This window comes from Labrus bergylta, chromosome 15 (genome assembly GCF_963930695.1).
Source record: "Labrus bergylta chromosome 15, fLabBer1.1, whole genome shotgun sequence".
In the NCBI taxonomy this organism is placed as follows: Eukaryota; Metazoa; Chordata; class Actinopteri; order Labriformes; family Labridae; genus Labrus; species Labrus bergylta.
The window spans coordinates 2,777,941-2,793,689 of NC_089209.1; the positions used below are offsets into that span (position 1 = coordinate 2,777,941).

Below are 15,749 nucleotides of genomic sequence, written 5' to 3' on the forward strand. Positions count from 1 at the left end.
TCTCCTCCTCCTCCTCCTCCCCCCCCCCCCCCCCCACAGTGTGTGCTAACTAATCAGACATATTTAGTTTTTTGTTCCAGGTTGTAAAAATGTTTATTTATTCTGTAAAAACATATTTTTTTAATGTGGTGTGTGTGTGACTTCCTGTGTTCCTGCAGCCAGCCTCTAGTGGACACTCGAGGAACTGCAGGATTTTACACTTCCATGTTGTCTTCATATTTCAAGACGGGAGGTTGCTGCTCGCTTCCTCAGCTCCAGCTCTCAGCCTGTCGTTAGGTTGACTGAAAGTTAGACTGAGACAGCATTTCCAGCATGGAGACCGCCATCGATGGGACTCCAGCGCCCCCTGCAGGGACAGACGGGTGACGTCACTCAGGCTTTGTCCGTTAATATTTACAGTCTATGATTGTGACAAGCCTCGAATCAGGGCCACGCCCACTGATCAGGCCAAAGATCGTCTCGTATGTAGCTTTCTGTTGATTCTGGTTCCCCCTGTGACAAATCTCCTTATCCTTTTTTTTAAGGATTATTTTTGGGCTTCTCGTGCTATTTTTTGACAGGCGGGAAAAGGAGCAACAGGCCGTCTGATTGGAGGACTACAGCCTCCGTACATTGGGCATGCACACTAACCACTAGGCCACTGGCACCCCTATTGTTAACCTTTTTATTCTTTGATATCGGTCTCTTCTTGCTTACCACACGTAACACAATCTCAGTGATGTTCAGTTCAGACGTGTTGTATCGCTGAGTGTAGAGGGGCGGAGTCACATCAGACGAGTTCAGTTTGAACATGTGGAGGTCAGGGGTCAGAGTGCACGTCAGTGTACTCACCAAAGAGCCCTTCAGGGGCCCTCGTTTTTTTGTGTGCTGACACCAAATGATCCTCCTGCTCTGCAAACAGGAAAACAGTGACATGACTCCCACCCAGGAGGAGGAGGAAGAGGAGGAGGAGGAAGAGGAGGAGGAGGAGTAGGAGGAAAGGGAGGAGGAGGAGGATCAGATCTCTGCAGTCTGAGTGCTGGATGGCGGAGAGGTGAGACGCTGTGGACGGCAGCTGATGGGTGAGCCGACAAAAACTGAACTGAGAGAGAGAGAGAGAGAGAGAGAGAGAACAAATTAAGAGAGAGAGAGAGAGAGAGAGAGAGAACAAATTAAGAGAGAGAGAGAGAACAAATTAAGAGAGAGAGAGAGAGAGAGAACAAATTAAGAGAGAGAGAGAGAGAGAGAGAAAACAAATTAAGAGAGAGAGAGAGAGAGAGAACAAATTAAGAGAGAGAGAGAGAGAGAGAGAACAAATTAAGAGAGAGAGAGAGAACAAATTAAGAGAGAGAGAGAGAGAACAAATTAAGAGAGAGAGAGAGAACAAATAAAGAGAGAGAGAGAGAGAGAGAACAAATTAAGAGAGAGAGAGAGAACAAATTAAGAGAGAGAGAGAGAACAAATTAAGAGAGAGAGAGTGTATGTCAGTGTAAAAGGGGGATTAACTCTGTGTTGTGATTATTTTTTACTTTATGGAAAAGTTGCTTTGTTGTCCTTGTTTTTTTTTGTTTGCAAACATGTTTTTATTTTTGGGAGCAACGAGTCCTTTCAGACTCAAACAGCAGCCGTTAGAAACGTGAAGGAACAGAAGAAAGCTGCCTCTATTGGGGCCTTTATGAGAAAAACACAAACCTCCTCATGTCCCAAAACAATCCGCTTCGTGCACAGAAGACTTCACGCTGGTGTTGTGAAGCTGCAACAACAAAAAAAAGAAAATATTCATCGTAAAACAGAAAAATCAGGAAAATCAGGAAACTTTCAAGATTCAAGATGTTTATTGTCATGTGCACAGTAGGAAACATGTTTCCCTGTACAATGAAATTCTTTCTTTGCTGTCCACAATGAATGCCAACAGTAAAATATTAAAATTAAACACAGCCAAATAAAAATAATAATAATAAAAACAATAATAATATATACAAATGTACAAAATATACAAAATAAATAAGGCAATTTGAAGGCAGTAGAGTGCAAATAGAAAATTTAAACTGTGCAAAAACTGAGTGTAATATGTGTAAACTGAGCATGAGGTAGTTTGTGATTGTTACACTGCTGTCAGTTGCTGAGGAGTCGGACGGCGGTGGGAAAGAAAGACTTCTTGAGTCTGACTTTCTGTTTTACGATGAATATTTCAAGGTTTTTTTTTTTTCTTTTTTTATCTGCAAATCTCTCAAAAGGCCTGACTTTGAAACAGATGGATAAACTTCCTGGGGGAATTTATATTTTATTTTTATAAAAAAGAATTTGCAACTCCCAAGGATTTGGATTCACTACGAGGCTCCTGCAGCAGGTCAGAGGTCAACAAAAAAATGTGTTTTATTACGCTTTGCTTCGACCTCTTTAATGACGAATCCACTTTTTAATCTATTTATCAACCATTTCAAGCAGAATAACCGAAGACGAGAACAGAATAGAAAGCCTTTAATCAGTTGAATCTAAAAGGGACGATGTACTTCAACATTGTTGAAGAGCATGAGCTTGTCATTATATTATTAACAACAACAACAACAACAACAAATAGTTTACCCTAAAGTGAGTAAAACAGAAAGGCATCACCAGCGACAAAACCTTGCTTTCAAGTAAGAGAAGAGATCATGTAACAGCATGGTCAAAAAGTCAGTATGGATTTTTGCTGCACAGTCAGAAAAGTATAAACTGAACGGGTCGGGAAGACAACAGGAGGACTGAGCCTGCACAGCAGCAGCTGAGCAGCGTCCCTGTTTGTATTCATCTTGATCTTACTGATGGGTTCTTTTATTTTACTAATCAGGGTTATTCTCCAAGTCTTTAGCGCTCCAGTCACTTTGTCATGTTTGGTCCCGTGCTGTCGTTTGTGTGTTAAATCAAATCAAGATTACCTCACCTGACCTGACCTGCAACACCGATCCTGTCTCTCTCACTCTCACTTCTTAATCTTGTAAAAGCTGAATCAGAAATCAGAAACACTTTTTTTAATCCCTGAGGGGAAATGATGGTTTCTGGTTTTACACTCACACACACACACACACACACACACACACACACACACACACACACATGCACAAACAAACAGGAAGTGTGGACATGTATTAGTGGAGAGATGTCAGAGCGGGGCTGCTACACAGGGAGCGCACCACAGCGGTTGGGGGTAAGGGGATCTCGGGGGTACTCGGGAAGTGCCCCAGCAACCAGAACAACTTCCCTATTTTGGTCCGCACCAGGACTTGAACCAGCGACCGTTTGTTTTCCAACCCAAAGTCCCTACAGACTGAGCTGCTGCACGGCCCTGTAAGAAGAAATGAACATGGTTGTCTTGCAGAACAAAGTGAGAAGGGTCCGCACACTGAGCAACGTTATTAAAGGGCAATGTTTCAATCCAAAAGAACTTCTGGAGTGTGCAGACCGTCCCCCTTTTTTTTCTGCAGTTTAAACCTTGTTTTTGTCCTGCACCTTTATGCCATTTATATATATATTGTCTTTTTTCTCTTTTTCATGGTTTTCTTGCTCTCGACATGATTTGTCCTTAAGTCCTTAAATTTCACCACTAAAGAACGACTATTGAATTCATCGTCGTCTTAAGGTCACCACTACTCCACACAGAAAGATTTGTAAGGGGCAATAAGTGAGCAACAGATTCAAGGCCTTAGAGGTTATTTATAGATATTTATGTCTTGTTCTTACTGATCCGCAGTGTATTCTTGTTTTTAGTCATTCTAATCTACTTTTTTATATTTAAACTTTTATTTATTTAAAAGGGAGGATGCAATTTAACAAAGTTTCAGTTCAGAGCATGAACCTGATGTGCTGCACAGAGTTTGCTGGGTTTTTTTGCAGAGAAAATCAAATTATCCTAAATTTGGGTTATGTGATGATAAGATTAATAAACGAGGCTACTTTGAACATTTGGTGTTCACGCTTTGTACTGACGCTTGTCCCGGGTTATGTGTGCAGAGCAGAGCTACGGGGAGGTGAACCAGAGCTACGGGGAGGTGAACCAGCTCGGCGGCCTCTTCGTTAACGGCCGCCCGCTGCCTCACGCGCTCCGGCTGCGGATCGTGGAGCTCGCGCAGCTCGGTATGCGGCCCTGTGACGTCAGCCGACAGCTGCGCGTGTCTCACGGCTGCGTGTCCAAGATCCTGGCCCGGTACCACGACACCGGCTCCGTCCTGCCCGGAGCCATCGGAGGCAGCAAGCCCCGGGTCACCACCCCCGCCGTGGTCCGCAGCATCCGGGACTACAAGCAGGGAGACCCGGGCATCTTCGCCTGGGAGATCCGGGACCGGCTGCTGGTCGACGGCGTGTGTGACAAGTTCAACGTCCCGTCTGTGAGCTCCATCAGCCGGATCCTCAGGAACAAGATCGGGGCCTTTTCTCAGCAGCATGAGGGCAAACAAGGCCCGGGGCCGGTCCAGTACGGACCCGTTTACTCATACTCCTCCTATGCGGGGGCAGCAGGGACTCACACCGGGACTACCGCAGCAGGGCATGCGGGACTACCCCGGACCTGGACCAACATCCTGGGTATCAGAGCCCTCATGGAACCGACAGGTAGAAGGATCCTCAATTATTTGTTCTAATTTAATTCATGATTAAGATGACTTTCATTTATCGAATTATAGACTATCTTTTTTTATTTGATTTTCAAAAAAAATAAAATAATAATTATTACATTATTTATAATAATAATAATAACAATAATTATTATTATTATTTTAACAATTATTACATTAATAATCATAATCATAATAATAGGCCTACAGATAAAAATCGATAGATCAGACGGTTCATCTATTTCTGGCTTCCAAAATTTCTCCTTAATTATTCAGCCACGAACATTGAATTATTTTGAAGAATGATATTTTCATGATTTTTTTGTTTATTTTAGGAATGTTTCTCCATTTCTATGAAGCCTGTAGGCCTATTTATTTTTAAGATGGAGTAAACATTGAGCAAAAAGATTTTAATGCAACTCCAAGCCCAAAAACATCATGAAGGGTTGTACGAATCTCACGTTGGATTGAAAAAGAATAGGATAGATAATTTATTATTACGTTCTTTTAAATTAAACATTACGTTTTGTTTATTTGATAATAATAATAATAATAATAATAATAATAATAATAATAATAACCACTGTGCCTTTAAGAGGCAGCTCTTAAAATCAGTTTAAACTATAAATTACAATTAAAGAAAATGAAATAAAAGATAAAAAGTCCAAAAGCTGATAACAATAGTTTAAAAATAAAATCAAACTGTTGTTTCTATAGTAACTATTCAGCGTCCCAATGTTCTCATCTTACCTTTAGGCGCGTGATCAGGTGGATGGAAAGGTCTTTACCCTCAAAAAATAAAATAAACAAAGGTCCAAAAGTAAATGACTTTGTCCGTTTATTGTAAAATGTGAAGCAGACAAGCCGAGATGATGATATGGAGAATGATTGTTGCCGAGGTTTTTATAATTCCTTTTATGGTAAGAACCGTGTGTTCCCGCCACATATGCCACTAACTTCCGGTCCACCCGTGACGTGACCTATAAACACCTGACAAAACCACCTGACCAGTTAACCCCATTGACCTTTAAATCACCACATAGAGTCCAAATGAAGTGACAAAATTAACAGGTCAACCAAAACCATTGAAGTACAAATACACACACACACACACACACACACACACACACACACACACACACACACACACACACACACACACACACACACACACACACTACACTGGCTGCTAGAGTTTTGTTTTATTTTATTTTATTTGGTTTTAAATGGCGTTGAATGCATTTTTACATTTTAAATGATCGCCCATGGTTTATGATACAATTCTTGTAAAACCTACAATTAAAAGCAAGTTAAATTATTAATTATTATTATTATTAAATTCATTAAAGTTATTTAAATAATTGAAAGTGAAAGCAGCTGACTTATTATTTGATTTGTTTGTTTAACGGAGACACATGCAGTGAGCATTGCTTCATATATTAAAGAAATACAGAATGTGATACAAGCCTTAATGATGCGTTTATATCGGCCTGAGCAGGTCGTCAAAATAAAGGCGCCCGAAGGGACTAAACAAGGAAGGAAATACTACGGTGGCTGGGAAGGGCAAAGCAAAATTACAAAGTGTGAAACACTTTTACAAAATTTTAGACAAATTTACATTTTGAAAAATAATTTTACATTTTATAAAACACATTTATAAGATGTGAAACACTTTTAGCAGTCCCCTAAACAAATGTACAAACAACAGAATCTCGACGGAAAGGGAATGTACCAAATGCAGGAAGTGACCCAGAAGTGATTGAGTGAGGGGTCAATTTGTTTGTTTTGGCAGAAAGACTTTGCAGATAATTAAATTTGAATTAATTTCTAATTTTTATGTTATTAATATATGTATACACATAAGTTAATATTCATTTCTAGAGGTCTCAGTTCTGGATGGAGTTATGTGCAGACCTCCGAGATGTTGGATAAGTTTGAGAGAGCGTCCACATGAAAAGCAAAAGCTGAGTAATCTGACTCAAATGAGTTTTACAAAACAGGCAAAACATCTTTTCTGTCACCACAAACTCCGTCTCACTGTTCACCAAGTCTCTCTGCCAAAACAAACAAATTGACCCCTCACTCAATCACTTCTGGGTCACTTCCTGCATTTGGTACATTCCTTTTCCGTCAAGATTCTGTCACTTGTAAATTTGTTTAGGGGACTGCTAAAAGTGTTTCACATCTTATAAATGTGTTTTGGTTTTGTCATTTTGTTTTATAAAATGTAAATTTGTCTCAAATTTTGTAAAAGTGTTCCACACTTTGTCATTTTGCTTTGCACTTGCCCAGCCACCATAAAAATAAGATGTGAGGTACTTTCTGAATAATTCACATCCAGATCTAAGATTTATTCGATGACACATGAAACTACAACAACTGGTTCTGCTCCTGCCGGCTCACACTCTCTCTCTCCGTCTGAGCCAAATAGAAAACCTGGGGAACAGGTGACTGCCATCACCACAATCATTTCCAGTAAAAACAGCCACCACCAATGTAAGGTAGACCACAAACAATAGATTCAATTAAGCTACATTTATTTTATTTTATTACATTTACAACAACAATGTGTACAGAACAAGACCAGATCCAGACATGATATCTGGATTAAAAAAAACACAAAACAAAGATGATGAGAGGGGGATGAAGTGAAAACCACAAACAAAACAAATGATTATATATCGTTGTTTTAAATGATGAAATCCATATTTCCCTCTCAGCTCTGTCTGGATGTGACGGACATGCAGCCAAAATGGAGGACTGGACCAGTATGACCAGTATGAGAGCGATTCCCTCTGGATTAAACGTACTGGAGAAAACTGGCGAGCAAGAGCTGAAATACACACATCAGGTAAATGATCCATGCACACTCAGCGATTTTTTGTTATTATTCCATTAAGCATTTTTAATTCACCACTTGTTTTTTTTCTCCCACCTGAAGTGTGAAATAACAACGGAAAAATTCAAAATGCGCGACACTGATTGGCTGATAGCGTCCCTCTGTTTGACATTTTCTTTCCAAACATGATGTTCACTGTGAGATTACATCGATTGTTGGGAGGAGAGAGAGTGAACGTGACGCATTTCAAACCTGATTTCCACAGGAGGAGGAATCCTGCTGGGTGCGGTGCGCCCCCCTTTGCCTTTAATCCTGTTCCTACTTTAAGTCAAACTTTTACAGGATAATCAAGCAAATCAAATTTATGAGACACTGCTACTGAATGCTTGAGTTTAGAGAATGAGTCTCTTTGAAGGTAACTCGATTTTGTTTCCTAAAAGCGTTTATTTTCTCTCCTTCCTCCTCAGTCTGCGTCCAGTCTGCCCAGTTATGTCTCAGCGTGTGCGTATTCTCCAGCTAACCAGTACGGCCTGTATGGAGCTTCAGCAGCAAACTACATGAGCACTGGACCCCGCTGGCAGCCTCAGTCCTCCAGTATAACTCCCAGTATGAGTCCCAGTATGAGTCCCAGTATGAGTCCCAGTCTGACTCAGAGTCCGTCTCTTAAACTCCCACAGAGCCACGGTGAGACTGATTCAAATAACCTTTTGTTGTGGATGTTTTATTTGTTTAATCATAAATATTGTTATTAATACAAGAAGTTAAATGCATTTTTTTTCTTAACACTGGAGATTTCTCCGCCCTAATTCACATTTCTTCTCCCCCCCAGCTGTTTATACTCATGTCTCTGTTTCAACTTTGTGGCCGACTGTAATCTAAAACACTTCATTCTACATTTAAAGCTATAAAAACACATCTGAGGTTTTTATTTCTCCTAAATTCTGCACATTCTGCTCAACAACCACTCACAAAAAGAAAAAAGGGTCAAATGACACTTCAGACTCCTGTCATTTTTCTTTGTTAAAGGAGCAGTATGTAGCTCTGCCCCCTAGTGTTTAAAACGGGTACTGCAGTCCAAATTCAAAACATTGTAGAGAGCTGTCTCCCCCCCCCCCCTTCTCTTTAGAGTCGATGCTCACACAGGTCACCATGTGGTGGACTCTGAAGCTTCAGTGTTTATCCAGCTCTGCATGGGTCTGTAAACCTTTCTGTGTTCTAACCTCTCTCCATTTTTCAAAAGCATCTCCAATATTAATCCTAGTTTGAGCACGTTTCTGCTCGTGGAGCTTATTAGAAACATGCAGAGGCTTTTTAGGTCGGGTACAATCACTTCTATCTGAACCACTTCTCTTGACCGCTTCCATCACTGCAACACCTGTTGACCTGATAACTGCTCTCATATCTGGCAAACCGAGGGGTGTCCAAAACGGCCGTGTGGGGGGGGGGGGGGGGTGTGTCTTAAAACCGCCTACCTTCTCTGGTCCAAACAAATCCAGAGCATTCAGGAGCAGACTCTAAAGTTAGAAGGAGGACATACTGGCTGCTGCATTGTTGTCAGAGAAGCCAGCACTTCAACATAGCATGTTTCCTTAATGATCAGATAGTAAGATACCTTTATCATCTCACTCTCTACACATCTTACTGATTAGACCTTTATTGATCCTTTATCCTTTTTTTGGCACAATGTGCTAATTCATTTATCTGATTTCTGTTTACATGATTTGAAAGAGTGCCACAACCTACACATGTTTATACAGACTGTTCTGTCTCCTGTAAGTGGAACAACACTAAAATGATCGATGTCTGTTGTTTTCTCTGCAGACGAAAGGAAACCTCAGACACACGTGTACAGACGTCACCATGCTGCTCACAGATTATCTCCAGCGTCGTGACAACTCTGTAAAAAACTCAAGGAGACAATATGAAACTGACGGACTGTCTGGTTTTTATCTCGGAGGAGGGACGAGGCAGAGTGACACTCATGGCTTCAGAGCTAATGTGCTAACAGAGCAGCAGGAGACACGTTCACGACCGACTGCTTTTAGGACGTGTGGTGAAAGAAACATTTACTCCATATGCATGCAGAAATGTAAAGTCAAAGTAAGAAACAATAAATATACTCTTGTACTTTTTAACTTTCCATCTTAAACAGAAATCCTTTAAAGAAATTATTGCGTGTATTAGGAGCTCGTTTTATTTCCTTTCTTGCGGTGAGATGTTCACATCATTGCCGCTCTCATTTTTGTGGGTTCAATATGAAGCTACATCTAACAGGCAGCTTACCTTAGCTTAGCATAAAGTATGTGGGAACAGCTAGCTGTGCTTTGATACCCAGCGCATATCGGGAACCAGATCTTTGTTCATGGCTCTCGGCCAGAGAAAAAACGGGTTCCAGAGTTGCACAAACTCCTTGCTGATCTACGTCAGGAGCGGGGACTTATCGTTACCAAAATCAAACCACAAAAAACGTTTGTTGTGACCGCCATTTTTTTTACAACATCTTGTGAGTTCCCCCTAAAATCTTTGAAAAGAAGCTTTAACGGACATCAAGGCTTAGCAGCAGTCGTCTGAGGAGGAAACGAGCTGTCGTCTTGCTGTTTGGTCTTCAGCTGAAGTCCAAAATAAGTTTGAGGGAGCTTGCTAAAGCAATGCTAAGGGGCAGGACTTGAAACGAGACTCTGTAGTCCTCTATTGTGGTTGCTGTGCTTGAAGACGGCGCGCAAGTGTTACTAAGAGACGTAAGCAGTGATACATGTAGAGACGTTGTGGCTCTTTTGTGGCCCTTGCCCGGGGAAAACCAAACTGATTCTTAAACGGTTTGCAAGTTGAACCAATTCTGAACCAGCACTATCTCCAGCCCAGAACTATCCCCAGGTTCACTTTGCTAGAAAAAGCTCCAAAACTGATTAAATTAAACATTTTATTTTGTTGACAAAAGCCAGGCCAGCTCTTTCTTCTTTCTTTCTCCAGGCTTTATGCTAAGCTAAGCTAACCGGCTGCAGGCCTCATATGTAACGGGAGTTTGGCTTCAATCGTCTCGTTTTACTTTCTCCCCAAAAAAAGCTATTACTAGCTATTACTTCAAACTCCATCGTTGTTGGCATGAAAGAAAACATTTGAATTGCACTTAACTTGGATCATGTTGTAAAATATATCTGTGAGGCTGTAAATATTATTTTGTATTAAAGTGCTTCATAAAGACATGCATACATTGTCCAGTTTCTGCAGAGAGGAATGACAATAGCTCAAATGTAAAAGAGAAATATATTGAGACCAGACTGTAAATATTACTGGATGAAGCCTGAGTGACGTCACCCGTCTGTTCCTGCAGGGGGCGCTGGAGTCCCATTGATGGCGGTCTCCATGTTGGAAATGCTGTCTATTGAGACCGATTTGGTTTTTTGAACCAGGCTGTAAACATTTTAATCTCTGCTGTGAAAACAGGCTTTTTAGAATGGGTGTGTATGTGACTTCCTGTGCTTCTGCAGCCAGCCTCTAGTGGACACTCGAGGGATTGCAGGATTTTTCATTTCTGCATCAGCTTCATTTTGCTACATTAGAGGTTGCCGCTTGATTTAAACCTAAAAAAAACGTCATCTTTTTAAATATCCTGACATTTTATCAGATCCTGAATGTGTCAAATAATTTTTACAAATCAAAGTCATTTAGAGTTTTTCAGGACAGGCAATAAAAACACTGTTTTCAAGCCGATGTAATTAAAGTCAAAACTTGTTTTCTCCTGAATGAAACAAAGTTTACACGTGACAAAGAACCACTGCTGGAGTAACAACATGTTGGTGTTGCCCCCAGTCCTGGAGGAGCCTCCTGCAGGTGAAGAGACAAAAAGGTGTAACATGATCCATCAACAAACATCTCAAAGTGACCCTGAACGCCCTTTAAAACCTGTAGAGTGACAGAGCAAATATCAGCTCTTTGTTTGAATCTGTCTCTTTAGGAAATGTTTGAGTCTTTCAGGAAGTCGGTTAAGACTCGTTCTCTCGCTGGGATCTGAATTAAGAGTGAGCAGCTTCTTGTTTCTACTAACAAAACATAATGTTGGAGCCCATTTAAAGCATCATTCTCACATTTATTGCACTAATTTTGTTTTTTGTTTTGCCACCGTTCCTGCAGTTATAAACAAACTACCTGAGAAACACGATGAAGTTCTTTTAAGTCATGAAACACCTTCAGGAAAAGTAATAAATAAGAACAACGGGAGTCCTTTAACACCCAATCATCCGTTTATTGACTGATTTCAGTTTGATTTTCATGTCATATTTTCCAGTGATAATCACCAACATGTCAACCTTTAGTTTCCTTGTCATTATATAACACAGGATGGTACGATTCAGCTGCAGCCCCTCCATCGTACACTCACAGAAACACTTTAACACACAGGCAGCAGAGTTTATAAGAGAGAAAAACAGATTACAAATAAAATGTTCAACATTTAAAGATATGATATCTAGAATTTCTACACTAAAATATCAACATGAATAACATATGTCTTATTTTTTTGTTGAGTACTTACATCACCTCAAATATTTCCAACAATCATCAAAGCCAGAGAAATCCCTTCATTTTGTAGTTGTAAAAAAAAAAAAGACAACACAGTGCAAAAGCGTGTTCTGTCTGTCGTAAAGCAGTCTAGTGCCGTAAACATAACTCTGTCTTAACAACTCCTGTAACAGTCTTTAACTTGGAGTACTGTCATCTACATGCAGATGTGACAAATACAAACCGTAAAGGGAGGTAGTTATACACACATCAAGTAGGAGCAGGGCAGTTATAAACCAGCAAACTGAGGAAGAATTATTATAGTTACCCGTTTGAGTCAAAGGTCCAAAAACATTAAAGAGGACATATTATCAAACCTCCACCACCTTTTCAAACAGTCCCCTGTGGTCGAAATGAAACATCTGTGCTGTGCTTTGTTCAAAATATAACATGAATCAAGCACCAGAGGAGGTTTGTGACCCTGTATGAACCAGCTCTCTCAGAACGCTCCGTTTTGGTGTGTGTGTCTCTTTAAATGTAATGAGGCCCCCCCCTGAGTTTTCTCTGTAGACATCACTCCTCTGGAGAGAATAAAAATGGAGGACCTGCGCAAAAGTGTTGCTCTAGGCTCGGGTGGAGTCCATGGGTGGAGATAGCAGGGGAGGGGAGGGGATTTTTTTTTACCAGAATCCCACTGTGACATCACAAGGAGAGCACATTTGAAAAGGAGCATTTTTCTCTGTGTTGTAAGACTTATGCAGACCACAAACAAAGAACTGGATGGGTTTATTTCACATGTTGTGGGTCAGTAGACTCTCAGGTTACCCAGATATATGTTCAGAAACACTGTAGAAGAGGATTTTTCATCATATGTTCCCTTTAAATGTTTCAACCTTTTATCTCATAATTTCAACTTATTATCAGCAAAACAAATTTTCAACAAAGACAAAAAAAAAAATCAAATCAGTAAAGTGTGTTCAATCATTTCATGAACACATTCACTTCATCCACACAATCACTTTGTTTGATCAGAATCTCCACTCACAGAAAACAATGATTTATCTCCTTATTGATTTAATCAGGAGGATTACATTTTTAAAACACCTCAGAGGACATTTTTATATCACTTTGAATATGAACAACAACATTTATTCTGACTAACTCATTTCTTTAAGTGTGATTTTATAGATTTTCTACAAATGTACAAAGTGGTGAGAAGAGAAAATCAGCATGAAAGAAAAGTTTGCTGCTCTCTCTCTCTCTCTTCAGACTCCTGAATCAGAACAGAAACAACAGAAAATATAAATGTATGAAAACAAATAATCAAACATGGAGAGCAGAGAGAAGTTGATATTTACGCAGAGAAATGTCAGTTCAGGTGAACAAAAGTCATCCTGAGCAGTGAAAGAGTCCACGGCTAAACAGACACAGGAAGGAGTGTCACTTAAAGACACTCAAACATTTACAGAACAGACGAGAAGAGGTCAAAGTACCGCCCATAAAGTTTGATTGACAGGTGACCACGAGCAGATCTCAGCAACGAGCGTGGATAAAAATCAAGTTGAAGATTTAAAACACAGCAAGTTAAACATCTGTTTAATGTTTACACAACTCAGCAGAGGCTCCAACACAATAAAACCTGAGTCCAGCATGTAGAGGCTGAGTGAATGTGGTCTGGACTCTGTGGAGGAGAGTCATGGTTTCAGAGATGCTGTAGAAGGACAGAATACCTGCTCTGTGATCCAGGTACACTCCTACTCTGGAGGACCGAGGACCTGAGACAGGAGTGCTGACTTTGTTGTAATAAAAGTTACAACTGTCACAATCTAACGCCCAAGATTTGTCATTACGTCCAAATGCACACTCATTCGATCTCCCTGCTCTGCTGATATTCTTGTATGTGACTGCTACAAAAACTCCTCCTCCTCTCTTCTTCACTTCCCAGTAACAACGTCCAGTCAGACTCTCTTTACTCAGGACCTGAAGACATTCAGTGAATCTGTCTGGGTGACTAGAATAAGGATTGGTCTGACTCGTTAATGTTACTTTTCTGTTCCCATCAGATAAGAACAGCTTTGTGTGTGCTGTGTTTGGATCCAGTGTGATGTCACATGAATATTTTAAGAACTCAGCTCTGGTCTTGGGCTCTGGTTCTGGCAGTAAAACATCCACTTCAGTCACTGTCTGTGAGATGTTTGTCCATTTCTCTCTCAGGATGTCCTGTAGTTTATCTCTGACTTCTGACACAGCCGCTGTCACGTCCTCAAAGTACCTCAGAGGACGGATCTTGATGCTGGATGAGTGTGTAGATTCACTGAGTGGTGACAGTGAGGGGTAGTCGTGTAGAAACTGGTTGTGGTCCTGTGTGTGTGACAGCTTCTTCATCTCAGCGTCTCTCCTCTTCAGCTCAGTGATCTCCTGCTCCAGCTTCTCCTGAAGCTCTCTGACTCGACTCACTTCAGTTTGCTGCTGGGATCTGACCTGCTGCTTCACATCAGAGCGTCTTTTCTCCATGAGACGGATCAGCTCAGTGAACATCTTCTCACTGTTCCCCACTGTTTTATCAGCAGAGCCATTGATAGCCTCCACCTCCTGTTGGAGCAGCTTCACATCTTTCTCTCTGTCCTGGATTCTCTGCTGGATGTTTTGTCGATTCACCTCGAGCTCTCTCTGCTTCTCACTCCTTTCTGCTGCAACTGAGACTGTGTCATGACCTTTGTGTTCATCCATTAAACAGAGGTGACAGATAGACTGCTGATCAGTGCGACAGAACATCTTCATCACCTCATCATGACGAGAGCAGATGTTCTCCTGGAGCTTCTTGGAGGGCTCCACCAGCTTGTGTTTTGTATAGGCAGGTGAATCATAATGAGGCTGGAGGTGTTTCTCACAAAATGAGATCAAACAGAAGAGACAGGACTTACAGGCTTTCAGTTTTCTCCCGGTGCAGACATCACAGGCCACATCTTCAGATCCAGCATAGCAGTGATCAGCAGGAGCAGCTTGGAGTCCAGTCTTCTTCAGCTCCTCCACTAAATCTGCCAACATGGTGTTTTTCCTCAGGTCAGGCCTCGCTGTGAAGGTCTGTCTACACTGAGGGCAGCTGTAGACTGTCTTCTCATCCTCTGTATCCCAGTGGCTTTTAATACACTTCATGCAGTAACTGTGTCCACAGGAAAGAGTCCCCGGATCCTTCAGGAGATCCAGACAGATCGAACAAGAGAAGGTTTCCCGGTCCAGCTGAACTCCTTTCTGCGCCATTTCTCCTTTTAGTAACAACGACTGTCTGAGATTCACTTCCTCACAACTGAAAACAAGTTTCACCTCTGATCTACAAAGCATGTGTCTGTGCATGTGACTGTGCAGCTCTTGTTGGTTACACCCATCCTCAAGTTAAAAGCTGCTCCACATTTGAAAACATAAAGTTTTAGGGAATAAATACTTCTTACTTCTCTCTTTAGATCATGGCTTCATATTTTTCTTTGACTCTCTACGCTATGGGGTTATTCATATGCAGTTCCATTATTCAGTATAATCCGTATAATCCTAATTCAGTGGTAGACTCTCTGTAAAGTGTTTAAAGGTCACATATTCTCCCCCTTCTTCAGTTTAAATAAGTCTCAGAGCTCCCCAAAACATGTGTGTGAAGTTTCTTGTCCTAAATCCACTCTGATCCTGTATTTGATCATGTCTATAAACCCCTCTATTTCAGCCCTGCTCAGAACAGGCTGTTTCTGTGTCTGTACCTTTAAATATGTAAATGAGCTGTGTCTGACCACTCCCCCTCTCTGGAATGGCTTGGGTGTCTCTGGCTTTCTCGCTCCATGTCCTATTGTTTACGGTGA

The 15,749-nt window shown here is 41.1% G+C and overlaps 2 protein-coding genes across 4 annotated transcripts; one reads left to right on the plus strand and one right to left on the minus strand.

The window, feature by feature from the left end:
* Nucleotides 1–920: 920 nt before the first annotated feature.
* LOC110000247 (paired box protein Pax-1-like) lies at nt 921–10,608 on the plus strand. 3 transcript variants are annotated; one of them, XM_020655487.3, is made up of 5 exons: nt 921–1,061; nt 3,970–4,566; nt 7,289–7,419; nt 7,875–8,091; nt 9,229–10,608. In XM_020655487.3, exons 1-5 carry the CDS (start codon nt 1,058–1,060, stop codon nt 9,297–9,299), a joined length of 1,020 nt encoding a protein of 339 aa, XP_020511143.2. In that variant the 5' UTR covers nt 921–1,057; the 3' UTR covers nt 9,300–10,608. The 3 variants fall into 3 exon arrangements, with proteins under 3 accessions (XP_020511143.2, XP_065820078.1, XP_065820077.1); XM_065964006.1 differs by having other exon boundaries at nt 1,018–1,061; nt 3,975–4,566; XM_065964005.1 differs by lacking the exon at nt 921–1,061 and adding an exon at nt 3,130–3,343.
* A 1,028-nt stretch (nt 10,609–11,636) lies between these two features.
* Nucleotides 11,637–15,231, minus strand: LOC136182743 (tripartite motif-containing protein 16-like). The gene has a single exon (XM_065964004.1). The coding sequence runs from the start codon at nt 15,163–15,165 to the stop codon at nt 13,501–13,503; it is 1,665 nt and encodes a 554-aa protein (XP_065820076.1). The 5' UTR covers nt 15,166–15,231; the 3' UTR covers nt 11,637–13,500.
* Nucleotides 15,232–15,749: the final 518 nt, after the last annotated feature.

Coding starts and splice junctions, on each gene's coding strand:
- LOC110000247 (XM_020655487.3), top strand. Junction 4,567..7,288: donor AGCCCTCATGGAACCGACAG/GTAGAAGGATCC, acceptor TTTCCCTCTCAG/CTCTGTCTGGATGTGACGGA. Junction 7,420..7,874: donor AGCTGAAATACACACATCAG/GTAAATGATCCA, acceptor CTTCCTCCTCAG/TCTGCGTCCAGTCTGCCCAG.
- LOC136182743 (XM_065964004.1), bottom strand. CDS start 15,165: ATGGCGCAGAAAGGAGTTCAGCTGGACCGGGAAACCTTCTCTTGTTCG.